General features: G+C 39.5%; 1 protein-coding gene across 1 annotated transcript in view; it reads right to left on the bottom strand.

Moving 5' to 3' along the window:
- Positions 1-3,248: 3,248 nt before the first annotated feature.
- cdkal1 (CDK5 regulatory subunit associated protein 1-like 1) overlaps positions 3,249-18,475 on the bottom strand; it is a 281,333-nt gene continuing 266,106 nt past the window's right edge. The window contains exon 15 of the mRNA XM_078253409.1: positions 3,249-5,033. Coding sequence (XP_078109535.1) covers positions 4,869-5,033 — 165 coding nt within the window. The 3' untranslated portion in view covers positions 3,249-4,868. The remainder of the gene's footprint in view (positions 5,034-18,475) is intronic.

The raw sequence follows: 18,475 nt of genomic DNA, 5'->3' as shown, positions 1-18,475 counted from the left end.
GACATAAAGCAGATGCTCTTCTGACAAGAGACTTAGATAAAATAATTGTTGAGGTTGGTCAGTAGGCTAACAGTTGTGAAGTGTAAATAAGAATTAAACAGAAACTATAGCAACTATAACTATAGAGTAAAGGAAAAATCTAATATGATACAGTAAAGGAGAGTTTCATTAACTAATTCATTCATACTCACTAAATAATTCATCTTTACACCATGTGTTTCCTGTATAAGGTCGAAGCAGCACATAGAGCATGATATATGCAAACTGTACACAGACAAAAAAAACTGCACGTTAAATGTGCTAAACAGTAACTGTTAATGGAAAGAGATGAGGAGAGGCAGAATAATTTCTGTCGTTGCTTCTCTGTTCAAACCAGAGCAGTCACACTCACACACACACACACACACACACACACACACACACAATTAACAGACATTGCTTCAGCCAGGCCTCAGTTGTAAGGTACAGTAGTGTCAGTCACTGTTGTTACAGTGTGTCTACCCTGGGGCTAAGTAGACCTCCTCCCCTCCAGCCACACACGCACACACATACACACACACGGCACATAATTTTCATATTTTATGTCAGTGACTGCAGCCCGTGTCAATTAATGTCAGTGCTAAAATAAATGCGATATGGAAGCTTTGATCCTTTGAATATTTTAATTGCACCTTTAACATTATTGTCTCTTTAATCTCACAAGAAGCTGCTGCCGCTTTGACTGACATGAAGATAGAAGTTGGTAAAATTCTAAGCTAAAAAAAATAAAAAAATATATTTTTCATGGCACAGTTTTGAAGCACGCTAAATATCAGCATGGTAAATTGACTGAGCTAAATTGGGCTTAACCTGACAAACATCAACATTGTAATTATGTCAGATTTTCACACTGTATTTTACTGATTGCTTGCCTGACATATTACACCCAGATAACAAACCTCAACAAGAGAGGAATCAGCCGAAGCCTGGAAAACCCCTGCTGTCTACACATTTCTTTGCATTTTTTTTCTTCCACTTGTAAGAAATACAACTGTTGCCCGACACCAAGGCATCCACTGTAAAATATCCCAAATATTTGGTGTAAGTGGACTGTACGATATGTATGTTTCTTTGAAAGATTCTTGGTATGAAATCTGATATTCATGATTTATTTTATTTACTCCATACCACATTCACCTTATTCAACTGAATGATTTAGGTTATGTGTTCTCCAGTATAAAGAGATCCAGACAAACACAGAAGCGGTATAAGCAAAGTATGTAGTATGCAGTACGAAGGATAATTACCAAGCTAGAAGAGAAGACCAGCTAGTTTTGTATGCTCTTGGATGTTGTACTTACAGCAGTTTGCACCACAGGTGGTGCGAGTACATGGTACAGGGTGCTGGGGGCTCAAATCTGACGCTAACAGAGAACCACTGCTTTGTGTCAGATACATACAACTCAGCATCATTACACATATTAGAAAAGCTTATATATTGACTTTTTGTTTTAGAAAATTCATCACTACGATGTGCATCTTTGATGTCTATAGTGTCTTCTTTTATACTATGTTGATCATTAGGCTCATTATGACGCCATTAGCATAATTATTTTAACAATAATACATCACAGTATCCACATTTCCAAAATAGCATAATAGGCACAAATCCATTGCTGAATATAACAATTTGGACTGTACAGGGATGATGTAGCAGCATAAAAACATTCTGTGTATCTTTATTTATTTGTCTGTATAAATCATATAGTGATTGATAACTATTGTTATAATCAGACAGCTGTAAATGCTGTCTAGTCCTTAGAACGGGCTCACTGTCACATTTTTCTTCAGCTTAACACTCGTAATGGTGGTTAATACATTTTTAAATAGTCTACATTTTTTATTTTAGTAAATACTGTTAAGACCTCAGTTGGATCTACAACTGACAGTCAAGATCAGACGACAACAATTTTTTTTCAAAACAAAATCATCATTTCCCCGATACTTTACTATGTTGCACTCACAGCAATGTTGTATCTCAGCCTCTTATAAGTACATTGTTTCAATACATGAACGCCCTTCTTTGAGTACCAACATCGCCTGTGTTCTTACACAAGCCAAACCACTCAGAATTTAAAACACTTAAATCAATGAAATGCAATGACATGATAGATGAGAAATGACAGGCAAATGCATTAATGTTCAACCTCCCTTGCATTTATCTTGTGTCCAAAGTCGCTCCGTTTCACATCAAAAGGACGTCACTGTGTAGATCACAAATTGACAACAGCTGCAACTAGACAAGAATTCAGAAACTTTTGCTTTTATTAGAAACAAGTGAAGTGAATGATGCAAAGTGAATAATGATCTCCTTTCTATGCTTCCCGCCTCAATATTTCATAGTAAGTGATGATCTCCCATAAATAAAGGGTGTCGTTGCATCCATATTTCTTTGGAGAACAATGCAGTGTAACTGACATACACAGTGAGGAATTGTGCTTACAAAGCATCAAAAGAACTGTCACACAGTATGGATGGCTGCAGAATATAGGGCACTGCTGGATGGATGTAACAAGCTTCATAGCTACACGCATCATTTGATCACATAATACAAAGCTAGTGTGTGTGTGTGTGTGTGTGTGTGACACACACTCCATTTCATCAGGTAATATAAAGCTTTGGTGCCTGTGTTTGTGCGCAAGTTTGCTTGACGTGCATCATTTGCCCATATACTACAAAATCGCAATGTGCTGTGAGTGTGTTTGACATGCACCAGCTAGGTAAGAAAAAGCCAGGGTACACATCTGTATGGCAACAAAATGTGTAACATGCATCATATACTTAGATAATACAAAGTTAGTGTGTGTGTATAGGTTACAAACAGTGGTATGTATAATAACAGGGCTTTCTGAATAAGAGAGTGATGAGTCCTGTCACTCCTGAACCACACATGCTGGCTTTCTGCTAAATTAAGCATACAGCATCAGCTACATCAGACCACACACACACACACGCACACACACACACACACACACACACACACACAGAAAGAGACACTTGTGACTAGGAATATGCAGGGCATGTGTACACACAGATAACAATGCAAACATACTGACAGAGACACGTGCCAGTGCAATGCGACACATAAATTGGGGCATGGATTATTAACTGTCATAAAATTCAGAACACATGTTGGGACCGTTGTACCTCCAAACAGAAAGACATTAGAGAGAAACACAAACAGACTATATTGTATACATGACAACAACTGAGCGATACAGAGCACTGTGAAGACACACAGACTTATTTATTGGTAAAATCCTAGCAGTTAATACACAAGTAATTTCACACATGAAATATTGCATTTTTCCTTTATTAAACTGTTTTGGTTGGTTGCAACAATGCTAATCAAGAAAAGCCAAAAGGTCTGTCTCATTAATGACTCATACACCACAAGTAGCCCACGTATCAACAGAGTACTTGTATTACAGGGTCAGTTTACCTGTAAAATCTCATTTACCTCTAATGATGTATAGTTTTAGATACATTTGCCTATGTCCCATTCACCTTCACTGTATTGGGGTGGCAGCAAAAATCTTACCAGACACCACTACAGGTAAGTGAGAAAATATAAAAACAACTCTTTACGGTGACACCAAAGCAGGCCATCAAATGCAAAAAAAAAAAAATCACATTGGGTGAGTGATGTTGTGCGACAAAATAAAGAGCTAATAATGACCATCAAATCCAAGCAGTCAGCACCGTCCACCTGGCCAACTGACAGTTACGTAATCAGATAAGGTAAGGCGTACATTAATTCAATTTGACTTTGATGTATGGGGCAAAAAAACGTTAACGAAAGAATGACATGCTAAAACAACTTCAGAGACAGTAAGAAAGAAGTATTACATGAAGATCTGAAAATATATTGTCCATGTCTCTTATTCAAAAATAAATACTTTGAAATGAAGGATACAAATTGCCTTTAATCAGAGTATTGTACACACATTCCTTGCCATTGAATAAAACAACACATACTGTAAAGTAAGCACAATTCAATCCATCAAAAAGATGATGGACAATAGCCTGGTCCTACCAGACTCTCGTACATTTCATTTGTTCAGAGAACTGAAGGAAAATGAAAATTGAGCGGAAGTATGTAGGAGGGCGGAGCCAGGCTAGACGGTCAACTCTTTAACATGCAATTTCTAGAAATCGACATGCTCAGTACTCCTAAAAAAAAGATTCTGGTACAGAAGACCAGAATGTGTTTTCAATTGAGTTGTGCTTAATTTATCTGTAAAACAGCTATATAGACCCACAAACATGATCCAAAACATGTATTTACCAGTCTATGGACGATGTCAGGCTGCAGTCATCAGTGGACAATAGAAAAAGAATAGCATCTTCCTAAAACAGCCTACACTTAGAAAAGGTTTAACCCTCGTAATGAAGCAAACATATGAAACAGAATCTGTACTTGAAATGGATTCTTTTTAAAAACAAGTGTAACTAGGGTGTTATTTGTACCAAAAAGTGTTTACTTAGGTCTTTGAAAACTGCTGACCTGTCATTGACAATGTGGTTATTCCTCCTTCAATGACAAAAGACACTGACATCACTAAGTGGTAAAATAATTAAAAAGTCTAACTTTAATAAAAATACTAACTTCACTAAAAACAACATAAATCTCCGAACATTTAAATAATCCTTAACTGTGTAGGTGTTACTGACTGTCTTGTTTTCTTTGGGTTCATTAAAAATTGAATAAGAGAAAGTGGAGTTACAGGGGATCGTTTTATCACTGTATTCACCCGCTTCAAACACATTGTTTAGGCTCCTATGATGTCACTGTCCTCACAATCTTCTTCTAGTTTGCAGTTGCGCCATCAGTACAGTTTCTCTACGATGAAGGCCAAGATGGCTGCTGCCAGAGTGAGCCCGATCCCCAGCTTCTTCAGTACTTCCCTGTCAAGACTGTAAGAGCCGATCAACAAAACAGATGAAGAAGGCATAGAAGAAGCAGCACCTTGGATGCCACTGGGCGTCTGATGCTGTGGAAGGAAACATACAGAAAGTAACTAAATAGTTGAAATAGTAAAGTTAGAATTTGAATATCTCCCGTGATTAGAAATGTAACGATTACCGATGTAACGGTAAACCACGGTAAAAATGTTGACGATAACAATTACCGTTTTCATTTAAAATATCATTATTATCATGGTGGATTACCACAGTGTGGAAACCCTGTGTTTAATCCTTCCCAGCTTCATACGAGTCTCCTCAAGTTGCCGTGCGGGCGCACTGCGCTCAGACAGGAGAAGGGGACAGGACGCAGCAGCTCAGCTGTAAACAGACTTCTTTCTTTATCATTCTTTTATCGTTTTCAGACTTGTTGAAGTGATGTGTGTAGCCCAGAATGTAAGTTAAAACTATTCTGTAGCTTGCTAAACGGTCATGGGTTTTACTGCCTCATTATCTGTGTAAACGTTAAAGCTACATTTATTCATATTTCAATAAGTGTTCTGCTACGGTGTGGATAAGTTTAGCCCGTGTTACGACAAGACATTTAGAAAGAGAGAGAAAGATATTATCGTCTTGATAATATTGCTGTTGCTGTGTTTCTTATTGCATAGCTGATAGATGTGCAGATTGTGTAATATTACTTGACGTGCAGCCACGTGTTGATATTCAGGTTGCGTTAGGGAAATTTGCTAGCAACATGCAATCGCCAGTAAACAGACTAGCGCTGTGGAGCCACGTGCTTAGCTATTAAAGGTGTATTACACTGTTTGCTCCGTTATGGATATATGTGCTGTAATAGATATGGCTTATTCTCAGTTTGTGTTACTGAGCAATATGTTACATTTATGTTAATTATTACAGAGAAATTAATGTAATTCTTAGTACTGTTCTTGTTATATGCTGGTGGCTATAACATTTAGTTTTGGTAAATAATGTTCATAGTAAGTCAGATGTTTATTAAAGTGGCCATATTATGCTCATTTTCGGGTTCATAATTGTATTTTGAGGTTGTACCAGAATAGGTTTACATGGTTTAATTTTCAAAAAACACCATATATTTGTTGTACTGCACATTGCTGCAGCTCCTCTTTTCACCCTGTGTGTTCAGGTCTCTTAGCTACAGAGTGAGACCTCTCACTGCTGTAACATCTTTGTTGGCAGTCGCACATGCGCAGTAGCTAGGTAAGATCACATCATCTAGCTGTTTGTTTCTACAACTTCAGTAGTACAAGGCAGGATTAGCCGGGAGATTTCTTCTAAACGAGGGCACACTTCCAACTTTGCGTGGAACACCTGCAGAACAGGGACATGTAAGTAGTTCTTTTGTAGATTATGGTGAACTAGTGTGTGTTGTAGCAGTGTTTGCCATTCAGAACGAGCTAGCATGCTACGGTTAGCCACCTCATTTCGGCTAGTGACGTAAAAAGCCCTGCCGATTTTGAAGAGCTCACCCGGAGACCGAAGGAAGGACACATTCAGAAACCCGTATCTCACTCAAAACAGCATGGACGTTTGTTTTTTTCAAGTAATTTATTTCTTTAAAGTGCATTATTATTTGCTTATATTTCAGAACCACATCCAACTTCATATGTAACGTCAAATACAACTTCATAGTTAACTTCATGTTCGAGTTGTAAATAAATCTTCCTGGATCTTAAAGTCAGACATCTCTGGTTCAAGTTCTTACCGGACACCCTACAGCGGACCATTGTTTCAGTAGCCAGTTTTCAATAGTTTTTACAAGCCTATTGCCTATATTTTTGTAATATGATAAACACTGTTGAAACTGTTTCAGCTTGTGTAGGCCTATCAGTGCTTTCTAAACATATTGAACACACTTTTAAAAATACCGCGATAATACCGAAAACCGTGATAATTTTAGTCACTATAACCATGAGGTTAAATTTTCATACCGTTACATCCCTACTCGTGATTTTATGTGAATATTCCTCTGATGCATACAAATACACAGACTCACACTGCTTTCTCCCACACACTTGTGGACAGAGAGTTTGTTGCACCTCATAGCACAAGTCATGCCCATTATTCATAATTAGGGGCTCATGTTTAGATTTAATCGACTGGCCACAGTCACAAATCAAACAGCGAGGCTTGACAGCAGAGTGACCAGTGATCCAACGCATCAAATGTCTGTAATCGGAGAGCTCTGTTTGGTCTTAATGTGTTGGACCATTAAAAAGACATCCACCACTGAAGGGATGTGACAGTGAAAGATGGGAAAGAGCAATGCTGAGAAGAGTGGAGCAGGAGAAAAAGATAGAGGAGGGCAGGAAGAGGAAGTAGAGGAGGACCAAATTCAGATTTTTTTTCTTTTTAAACAAATATTTGGATTTTATTTGGCCACATCGATCAACCAAATCACTTACCGACTTATTGACCAAATTTACTCAGCCCTTAATTCTTCATAAAATAGACATTTATGTGAGGATTACCCTTCATGGATAATTGCTGCTGATCATTATGTACATTTAGAAACACATCTATTGATGCCACTTGATATTAAGATGTGGTGCCATCTAGGGGTGTGCAAAAAAACCCGATTCACATTCGAAAATCGATTTTGAATCAAATCTTGAACCTAAAAATCGTTATCGAATTGAATCGTGACATTTTCCGAATCGTGCACCCCTAGTGCCATCATTTAAGTGAGCAAAGGATTATTACAGGGCTTCATACTTTCATGTCACTCTTTCGTCAGCTGAACCTGAGAGGACCTGCTTTCTCTCTACAACTCAGTTTCATTTGGAACTTACAGACAAAATGATGAACAGAATTTTAAATTCACTGCTTATTTCAATATTTTGTGGATGAAAGCATTTATAAAACCAGCCATGTGCTTAGTGCATTTTAATTATGATGCCATTATCTCTGTGTAAAGCAGTTAATGCAGTTTTGTAGGGATCCAATTATTACAGAGTGCTGTCTATTAAATCAAGCTGATGTTGGGGAAGGTGCACTGTGATTTAATTACATGGGGAAGCTCGTAGAGAAGTGAGAAAATAAGAGTTAGTTTATAATGTTAGCAGAGCTAAAGCAAGGCTGTGACTGTGATGGTGCTTGAGTTAATCTCTCAGTAGCATTCATTCATCATTTTCATGTGGCTTTGCAACAATGTTTCTATGACAAGTATAACTTCCCATACAACTGCTTCCTATAGCAACATAGAACATAGAAAAAATAAATAGAAAAAATAAATAGAAAAATAGAGAAACTAAAGAGTTTAATTGTTCACCTAAAACAAATACTGCTTTGGGCTGAATTTGAGAGGTTTCGGCGTTTGGCTTGTCGCTAATAGTCAAACATGACAACTTAAAGGTGCTCTAAGCGATGTTGGGTGACGGCAGTTCTTGTTGACATTCAAAGTATTTTCAAACAAAACGAGACTAGCTCGCCCCTCCCTCCTCCTCCTCCTCATCCCGTCCCCTCTCCCTCCCTTCCGTGCTTCCACGCACTAACCCCCCAACCCCAAATCCTTCTAGTCGGTTATTGGCTGGAACGCTGGAAGACTGTTTGTTATGTTTGGTGGTGCAGGTTGGCACAGTTTGTTTTTGTTGCCGTTTGTGGAACCTGGGCTAGGCAGCTCGCAGATAGTGAGGAGATGTTTGCTGTATGTGACAAAAAATGTTGTAGCCTAAAAAGCACGTGACATCGCTTAAGCTGCAGACACACAGACCAGACGGCCGACCCTCGGCAGAAAAGGCAGTTGGACTGATCAGTGTCCGATCAAAGCGACAAGACGTAATACGTCTCCATAACAGCAGGCGGCCCTAATCTGTATTGTTGCCCAAAAATGAAAACTGGCAACTGGTTGGACGAACGCGTCACGTGGGTCTGGGTTCTCCGGAAATTCAAAGACAGAATGTCATGGCGGCTTGTTCAGAATACGATCTCATATTGTACTAAAATAGTTCACCGAAACGTGTTTCTGAAAACATTTTAAGCTAGAAATAGGCTATGCAGTTGCTGAATCTGTCTTCATTACAGATCGACAAAGGTCAGTTTAAAAGATTTTTGTCAGATTTTGAAAGACTTTAGTCACACTCATTCCGCTCCCCGTTTCCGGGTTAGCACTCCACCAATCAGATGGGTCACTTGAGTCTGACTGCCGGCAGTGACCGCCCCGCCAATTATACATGTCAAATCGGCCAAAAGGAAGGCCGACGGCCCCTCGGACGGACGACGGCACGGAACACATCGGACGGACGACGGCACGGAACACATCGAACAGACTCGAGTCACTGACCTCGCCAGACTGTCCAACGGCCGATTATTGGCTTTGTGTGTCAGCGCCTTTAGAGCACCTTTAAACAATGCACATGAGAGCATGATGCTGCTTACTGCAACAACAATACAAACAGCTGTGATGAGAGCAACATCAAAAATAAGATGGCATTCATCAGCTGTGGATGGTTTTGATACAATTGAGATGGAAACACTGAATACTAATAACCAGCCCTATGTCTCCCTGACCTCCACCCTCCCTCATTGATCATCAGTGCGCTTGACATTTATCTAGTTTTATCTCAATGTCAGAGTGGAGACCTGAGGTGTACTTTCAAGCAAAGACAATTAATTGCTAAATAAATAAATAATCCTGCACGACACGTGGCTCTTTTAATTTGAGCATTAAAGAAATTGGATAGGAGAACCAACATTTTGTCAAAATCTCCGAGTGGAGTGGAAATCAATCAGGATGGCCTTGTGGTTCCTATATGTCTCTCCTGCATGACGGTTGGTGAAATTACTTATCACCATGAAGGCTGATTATTCAGGGCGATATTGAGCAATTGATCAGCGGCTTTCCAGATAACCTTTAATTAAGTCGACTAGGGTTGACTGTAAGACTTTTGGATTTGATATTTACCATAGGTAGATTGATCTCTCTCTCTCTCTCCCTCAAGTATCTTTATCAAGTATCTTTATCAAGGCTCGACGGCCTTCTGCCTCATCTGTCTTTATTTCTTTTCTCTATGGATTGCCAGTGAAAGCTATTTCAACTTTTCTTTCATCCTCCACCTAAGGAATTCTATTTACCATTACCTATATCTGGCTGTGTACATTATCTCTTAGTTTTCCATTCTATATAGTTAAAAAGGTTCATGAGTAGAAAATTAAGAAAAATGCACAAACATACTTGAACATTTTAATTGTAGAGCATTTCTATGCATACTGCACATTTGACCTATGAACGACGAGTAAAAGTATTTGTATGTAACAGAGTCGGTGCACATCTACACGTGTTGCATGCACATGGCTTTGTGTGTGAGCAACTGCATAGCGTCTGTCCTCTACCTCTCTATCTTCTACATTACTCCCGCTCCCCTTTCTTGTAATGGGGGTGTGAATGCTACCTTGCCACCCACTCTTCTCTTCACTGTTGTCGCTGAATGGTTTCCTCTGTTACCGCACACAATGGAGGATGGATACCGTGACTGGCAACGCCTACGTGACACATCTCTAAGTCACTTATAGTTACTTCAGACAATAGATGGAGGCAAAATCATTAACAGAGGTCTGGCTGATGTATCCATATTTGCTTAATGGTAGGATCATCGGTTGACTCCCTAATGGCAAAACTGATACACTGTTTTGTTTCTGTTTTGATGTTTGAAAAACAAGAAGGGTGCTTATTGCTAGGGTGTATGGTGGTAGCCATGTCAAGTCCCTTGAATGTGATCAGAAGGAATACAGCTACTTCTGTCAGGAGTTCAAATCACTGATCCAATATCATCAGCAATAATATATTTGAAAAGTAATCCTCAGTGAGGTTACACTGTAAGCCCTTGAAAAGTTTTGGAATGGCTCATTCATTAAAGGATGAATGAATTGACAGTGTGAGAAATAAAAAATGAAAGACTAAATGAGAAGGCTGTCTGTAAACAGAGAGACTTCAATAAAATTCACTTAGTAGTACAAATTTTATTTTCTGCTCACTTAGGGAGGAAAGGAGCAAGATGAATGGAAACGGACAAAATAAGAAGCAGACTAAAAGCAAAGGACTGATGAAATAGAAAAAAGGTGAGCGTCAAAACCATTATCTTTCTCTGCGCTGACAGGCCAAGTATACTGCCTTCCTCTCCATCCATCTATTTATCTGTCTTTTAACAACGGGGTGCCATGCGAGAGACTGAATAGTACTGTCTAAAATGTATTACTAGTAGGGAGGATAAGTGAAAATCCAAGTGTCAGTAGGTGCATGTCAGCACAGTTGGAGAGAGGGAATGAGTGAAAAACTGAGAAGAAATGAGGGAAGGGGGCAGGAAAAGATGAGAGATGTGGCTTTCAATGATAGTCCACCACCTGCTAGCTGGCATGCTGAGTTTGTGCATATGTCTGTGTGAAAGAGAGTTGGCATTTGTGAGTAAGTGTGTTTGTACATGTAGGCCTGTGGTGGATAATGTCTATCTCTCTGCTCACAGTGGTAGAAAAAAGCAAGATAATCCTCCCGAAAATCATCCAACACTACACTAGGGTTAGCAGCTAGCTACTTTTCCCTGGAGGTCCAGGACTCTCAAATGTCTCTCTGTGTCTTAGTAACTATTTCTCTAATTCCACACGTGCACCTTCAAAAAATGAATAATAATAATAATAATCTGCTGCGGTGTCTGGTACAGCCTCAGCCAACACACTGACATATTCACACAAAGATACACCCAGTGACTCGCACAAAACATCACGAGAACCCGAAAGCACAATACATAGTGGTCACATTTCTCACATGATCCTCAGCAGCTGTCAGTGTCACTCTAGACACACAGAGACCATTGAAGTGGTTTTGTGTGTGTGTGTGTGTGTGTCTAAACAGATACTGTAACAGGCTCCTTAGTCACGGGTCATTTGACAAAGCCAAAGCCATAGTGACAATCACAATAAGCTGCAGCTGTACTTTCAACTGGACAGAGGGACGGGAGAGACATTACAGCAAGAGTGATTATAAGTAATATTTCTGATACAAATAAATGTCTTTGGTGGAACTCAAAACGAGGCTCAGTGGGGACCTTCAGTCATGCTCTCTTTCGGTCTTCTTCCTCATCTGTGATCTGAAGTTTCCTTCAACAGTGCAACTGTAAAACCCTCTCAGATACTATGGTGTACAGCACAGGTGTACAAGTATACCCGTTGTCACTATACATACACTCAAAGCTACACAACATCCTGATCTAAACATGTTGTCACGTTACATTCAACTTGTTTCTTCATGCCACTTGTATGCATACTCTACATGTTGACTGTATAGAAGTGCAAGTTGACACACACACACACACACACACACACACACACACACACAAAGTTTACATAGACAAACATCACTATATATCACAGCAAATAATAGAATCTTTTTCTTTTTTTTTTCCAAATAAAATAATGACCTGGATATTGATGATAAAAGATTAAGGTGATAATATGAGATTTAACAGTAGAATATGTGGGGCTTGTGCAGGCTCTACTTTCTACGCAATAGAAATTACAAATTACAGCCGAGTCAACAGAAGCAATAAACACAACAGTGCATCCACTAGTGTCTGCAGGTCATGGGAATATAAATCAATATAATCAGTTATATCTACTATAAAACAATCAGAAAGTGAGAAATATCTTCCATGCTGAAGGCACTGTCAGCTTACAAGTATTTAATGTGGTATTACTGTGGTATTTTAACTGCTTTTAACTGCTTTGTGGTTTCAACTGTTGACTCCAGTCACTGGGGCTGGTGTCCAAGCCAAGTAGTTATGTGACACAATTTGGAACAAAATCAATTATCCCAATGATAAAAAAAACCTAAATTTAATTCTGTCTCTGTTTGACAGGCTGAGAGGAAGTTTCCGTGTTAATGGCAAAGGGATGAAAGCAAGAGCAGTGATTATTTCCCATATACATACATGCATTTGATGACACACAATAGATGTCCACATCACAATATAAAATAGCTTTAATTGACATTTAGGCCATTATCAATTGAAAGACACTTCTTGATTCATCTTAAAAGATTTGGTCTTGACAATGAAACCCTTACCAACTTTAACTGCACTGTGGAGGACATTCTGGCAGGGTCATAAAAAGACCATGGCAGTGGCATCCAAAATCATTGGGACAGACCTACTATAACTTAACAATACCTACTAAATGTTACCTTCTGCATAGTCTCGCATTGCCAGACCTTCCTCCACAGCACTGCAAAGGAGGGTCTGGCTCGTCCACACAGCATTCCGGGACGGGAGAAAAACGTGCTCTGGTTTATTGGCATTTCTTTAAACCAATCACAATCGTCATGGGCGGCCCTAAGCACCGAGCAGAGCCACGGTGCCGCTGCAATATAGCCTTGGGAAGGAACTTGTTTTGGTGCAACGTGTTCGTTCAAAAGTTGTTTTAGTCGTGCAACAGAAAACTCAGATTAGATAGATAGTCTAGCTAGCCTTCTGTATTTACCCTGCAGAGATCTGAGGAGCAGTTAACCATAGTCCTCATAAATCCACAAGAGTTTAAAATTCCAACACAAAAAAAGCAGAAGGCCGAAAAGAGTGAAATCTGGCGGAATTTCCGGCGGCAACGAAGCAATCCCGGAAGTGAAACCTAGTGGATATAGACTACCTTCTGCATAACAAAAACCCAAAACATCATTAACTACAGCCAGTCACCCTGCTCACTCACTGCAACCTCTGATGCCATCTGGGAAACGCACCAGAGCATCACCAAATCAGCAGCAGCACCACCCAGTTGATAGACAGTTGCTTTCTATAGGCATCCGACTGGTTCTCTCTCTTTTCTCTCTCTCTCTCCCTCCCTCTCTTACACACAAACTAGGTCTATACCTTGGACTTGATGAACATATTGTGTATACTGCACTTCACTATACACGAACAGAGACAAACGTAAGTAGTAAAAAAGTAACCTATATACTCATTAACACGAAGAAACAAACATGTCAAACACATGACAGGCACTATTACAGACAGCAGAGGCTTTCAGGCACACACACACACACACACACACACACGCCAGACTTCAGGTAAATCTTGCACTGCAGTAAACCGATTACTCTTCATACAGAAAATATGTCTCCTGTTACCTCAGTCATATTGTATCTTTGCAAACAAAGAAGGAAAGAGGCCTGATGTGCTTTTTAAATAACCAAGGACATATTTAAGATTTAATTTGATTTTATACAATACGCCATTACATTAAGTAACTTGCTGTTTAAAGCACTTTACCAAGAATCACTGTCTTGGCAGTCATTCCAGGTAATGTGTAATGTGGTGATTAAAGGGATACTTCTCAGTAGAAACCCGATAGTATTTTTGAATGACTGTGCTTCCCTCCCTCATGTTCCCCTGAGAGGAGAGATCTCTGTATTGTGGGTCTGGAAAAAATCTTCCGATGACGTAAAACGACGATTTGTGCGTCATCGGAAGATTTTTTGCCCAGAGGCAATGGACTACAGCCTTACTTCCGCATATTTCCAACCTGCCCATAGGGGGTTGGACTGTCGGCATTCTCCGAAATTTCATGAACCAAAACGAGTGTCAGCCATCTTGAATCCTCGTGTAGCTTAGTGGCTTCTCAGCATCAAAACTTTAGATAGATAGATAGATACGGTAGATTTATTCATCCCGAAGGAAATTTTAGAACAACAATTATGTGCATTCAAACTACCGCACACGTGTACCACCGGGATACATTGGTACAGATTGGAGAATATGCAGGACACTTTATTACAGACGGAATACTCGACACAGCTTCGCCCGCCTGCTATGGAGACGAGTGGTGTTGCTTGATGCCTCTGGCCGATAAAGGGACATCATCAGCGGGGAACGTTGAACGAGTTTGCCGGTGGAAAACTAACGCTAGTCGGCCACCTGTTCCATTCGTCCTGCTTGCAAGTGTCCGCTCATTAGACAACAAATTGGACTACATCCAACTTCAACGAAACTCCCAACGCGAGTTCAGAGACTCCTGTGTTTTTGTTGTTGTGGAAACAATTGCTGTATTGGACTATCCAGCTACCAGGCCGGCTGCTCTGTTGCCAGGTAAGACTAGCTAGTGGAGGTGTGCTGTGTTAACACGGACTGCCTGATGCAGAAATGGGGGTGCTTGTATCCAACTAACTGCTAACTGCTGATGGAGTTTGTGACTGTTAAATGCCGACCATTCTACATTCCACGCAATTTTATGCATTTTTTATACTCGGTGATACAGCCCACCAAGCGCTAATGCTAGTAGCTATGTGTTAGCTGAACTTTACGGAGCATATCATGTGTGTGCACTAAATGTAGCCTGTTTCATATGTCGTTTTTATATAATGTTGTTTTTATATATTTTAATTGTGTAACCAATTGAACCAACGTTGTTTCGTGTATATGGTTGAAATGACAATAAAACACACTTGTTGAGTTGATCGTCTCACTGTCTGTCTGTCTGTAAACGGTAGGCGTGGCTTGGGAGTAGACGCTAAAGCAGCGAAGCAAGTGCATTCTGGGATTTGGTGTCTTTCATCCACATGAGCCAAAAACACATTTTCTGGCTTTTCTCGGCCTAGAAGCCACCAATTTCTAAAAAAATGTTCACATTTTTACTACATAAGTGACCCAATTTAAAGATATATTCATCTTTCCAACGGTGAAATATCCCTTTAAGTAGCAAGATATTTTCCTGAGCCTGGGATTAGAGAGGGCAAATTACATTTCTCAGGTGGATCCCAACACTGGGATTTTTTAAAGATTATTTTTTTGGCTTTTTTATTGCCTTTATTTATAGGACAGATTAAGTCAGGGAAGTGAGAGAGAGAGGGGGGTGACATGCAGGGCCACAGGTCAAAACCGAACCAGCGACCGCTGCGACAAGGACTGAGCCTCTGTACATGGGCGCACGCTCAACCAGGTGAACTAACCAAGCGCCCCCACTGTAACAAATTTAAGTGAGTAAAGACAGCCATCCCTGTATCCTGTTGTTGTGGATACCATTTGCACAACTAAAGACTGGTGAAAAATGTTGCAAAGTCAAAGCCTACATTAAACTTACATTAAACCAGTACTTCCACTGAACCTCTAGAGGTGGGCCTCATTCAGCCTCATAATAGTGCAGGGAGATGCCTTAAAAGTAACATAAATAACATATTTTCTCAGTCTTTAAACATCCAGCAAATGTCTACATAGTTACCCAAATAGCAGAAGGGATAGGATGCTAACCCCCTCAGCGTAATGCAGACTTAGGATATATGCGAGGGATTAGCAGGGCTGCTCCTTTCAGTTGTTCTGTTAAAAGATAACTTGTATACCCAAGGGGATACTCAAATGCTTATACAATTAGTCACCTAAGCACAGGTTACTTGAAAGGTTACTTTTTAATTATTATTTTGGCATTAACTCTGAGAGAATAACTTTGTTTTGTAGGATATGGGTTGTAAATAAAGATGATCTTCTCTCTCAATCAATTACTATTATATATATATATATATATATATATACACCATATATTGCAATAACAATAATTAACTGTTGAGATATACTTTGACAAAACTGCAGCTGCAATTCTGTTGAGTGAAGATTATGGAAAATTTTGAAATACACTACAAAGCCATGGGTGACTTATCTGCTGAAGAACTTTGTTCAGGAGTTTGTTTACATGTATAAAAGGCCCATTCTGGGGAAAGTCTATTTTTACGATAACATGAGAGAAAAAGCCAAGAACATATTTTTCCCTAACAGTTTTTGTACTTGTTTAAGTGCTTTGTTATTTACATCTTCCATCTGTGGTTTAAAAGCAAAACTCAAGAGCAAGGGACATTTTAAATAAACAAAAAAGAATGAGGCTGCATAATGCCATTTGACATGTTTGGTAAGACTACTGAAAATAGACTGACATTTTGATGGCTTAACATTTATTTATTTGTTACTGTGACATTGGTTCTTTAAGTATACACAAAGCACAGGCCATGTAATACAATTTGACATGCTAAATGAAATGCTTAAAATAGCTACGCCTGCTGTTTTGAAAGCAAAACTAATTATTTGCTACTCGAGTAAACAAAGTCATGCAAAGGCCAAGCAAAACCTTTTGACACTTAAAGAAATAAATAAAAAATATATATATATATAATTTTAAAAGGATTAAATGTATTCCTACCAGAAAAGACTAATCTTTGGCTTTTCCTGACAATACAGATGACAACATGTGTATAACGCAACATCAAAGCAACAATCCATAACAGTTACATGTCAACACGGAGCAGTTCAATTGTTTGGGGTGAAATACAGCTTTTTTTCCCCGAGTGTTATGCCTGTGTGTGTACATGTGTTTGTGTTAGGCGCGCGTGGGTTTTGTCTACATGATGACTGTGTGTGTACAGCCAGTTTCTCATATAGCCTGCGGCTAGTGGTAGTCTGCCATGCACACCAGGGGGGACTGTGCATCGGCCTATATTTGTACATAAATCTGTGTGTACAAGGATCTGGGTTTCTGTGTGTATAAGCTGTGTTTTACCAATGAACCTGTAGTGTATGTCTGTGCGCATGTACCGTAAGCATTATGATACCAGCAATCCCACCCACTCAGCCAGTACTACAATATACAAAGATACAATTTTAAACATTCACCCAGTGTGCGTTTTTATATTTCTCTAAAACACACACACACACACACACACACACACACACACACACACACACACACACACAAAGAGCAAGAAGTGAAAGGTAGTGAGAGAAATGATGAAAACAGGACACAAGTAGAAAGAAAAATACAATGTAAGACAGAAAGAAACAAACAGATATAAAGAAAAAGAAATAAAGACACAAGGAAGGCTGTGAAAACCAGGAAAACCAGCCCCAGATAAAAGGAAAAATAAATGTAATACTCCAGCAGAGATTCATTTCATTCACCTCCATTTTCTGTTTTTCTGTCAATATGTGGTCAAAGAGGGACATTGTTCACTGCTCGTATTCCTCCATTTCGAGCTCTCTCCCAGCTCTTTTCCTTTTTTCTATTCTGTCTTTCATACCAACTGTGAATTTGCTGTTTTGTGCCTGTCCAATTCTCTTGGTCTTCTTGAGGAAGTATGCTGACAAAAGAGCTGATTACTGGGTGCCACTCAAGCTGCCTTTCTGTCTCATGATCTCTCCGTCTACCTTGCTCTCTCTCTCTTTCAATCTTGTTTCATTTTTTGGCCTCTATCCCTGCTCCCCTCCCCCTCCTCATCTTCTATCATTTAATTTCATTTGAGGATGAGGACTGGTGAAGATACTTTTTACTTTTCTTTCCTCCACCGTGCTGTTGAGTGCTTTCTCTGCTATTGTGTCCCACTAAAAGACTCAGTACTGTCCTTCCCTTTCTGCAGAAAGTGCTGTTCCTGTGAATGAAGGGCTGACAGACGGAGAGATAGACAGTAAGAGATGTAAATAATGTCAATAAAAGCTCATTTCTCTCGCTAAAACCTTGGTCTTGTTTCATGAAATGT

This window comes from Sander vitreus, chromosome 6, assembly GCF_031162955.1.
Source record: "Sander vitreus isolate 19-12246 chromosome 6, sanVit1, whole genome shotgun sequence".
NCBI lineage: Eukaryota > Metazoa > Chordata > Actinopteri > Perciformes > Percidae > Sander > Sander vitreus.
This window is presented reverse-complemented; position numbering and strand designations above follow the sequence as displayed.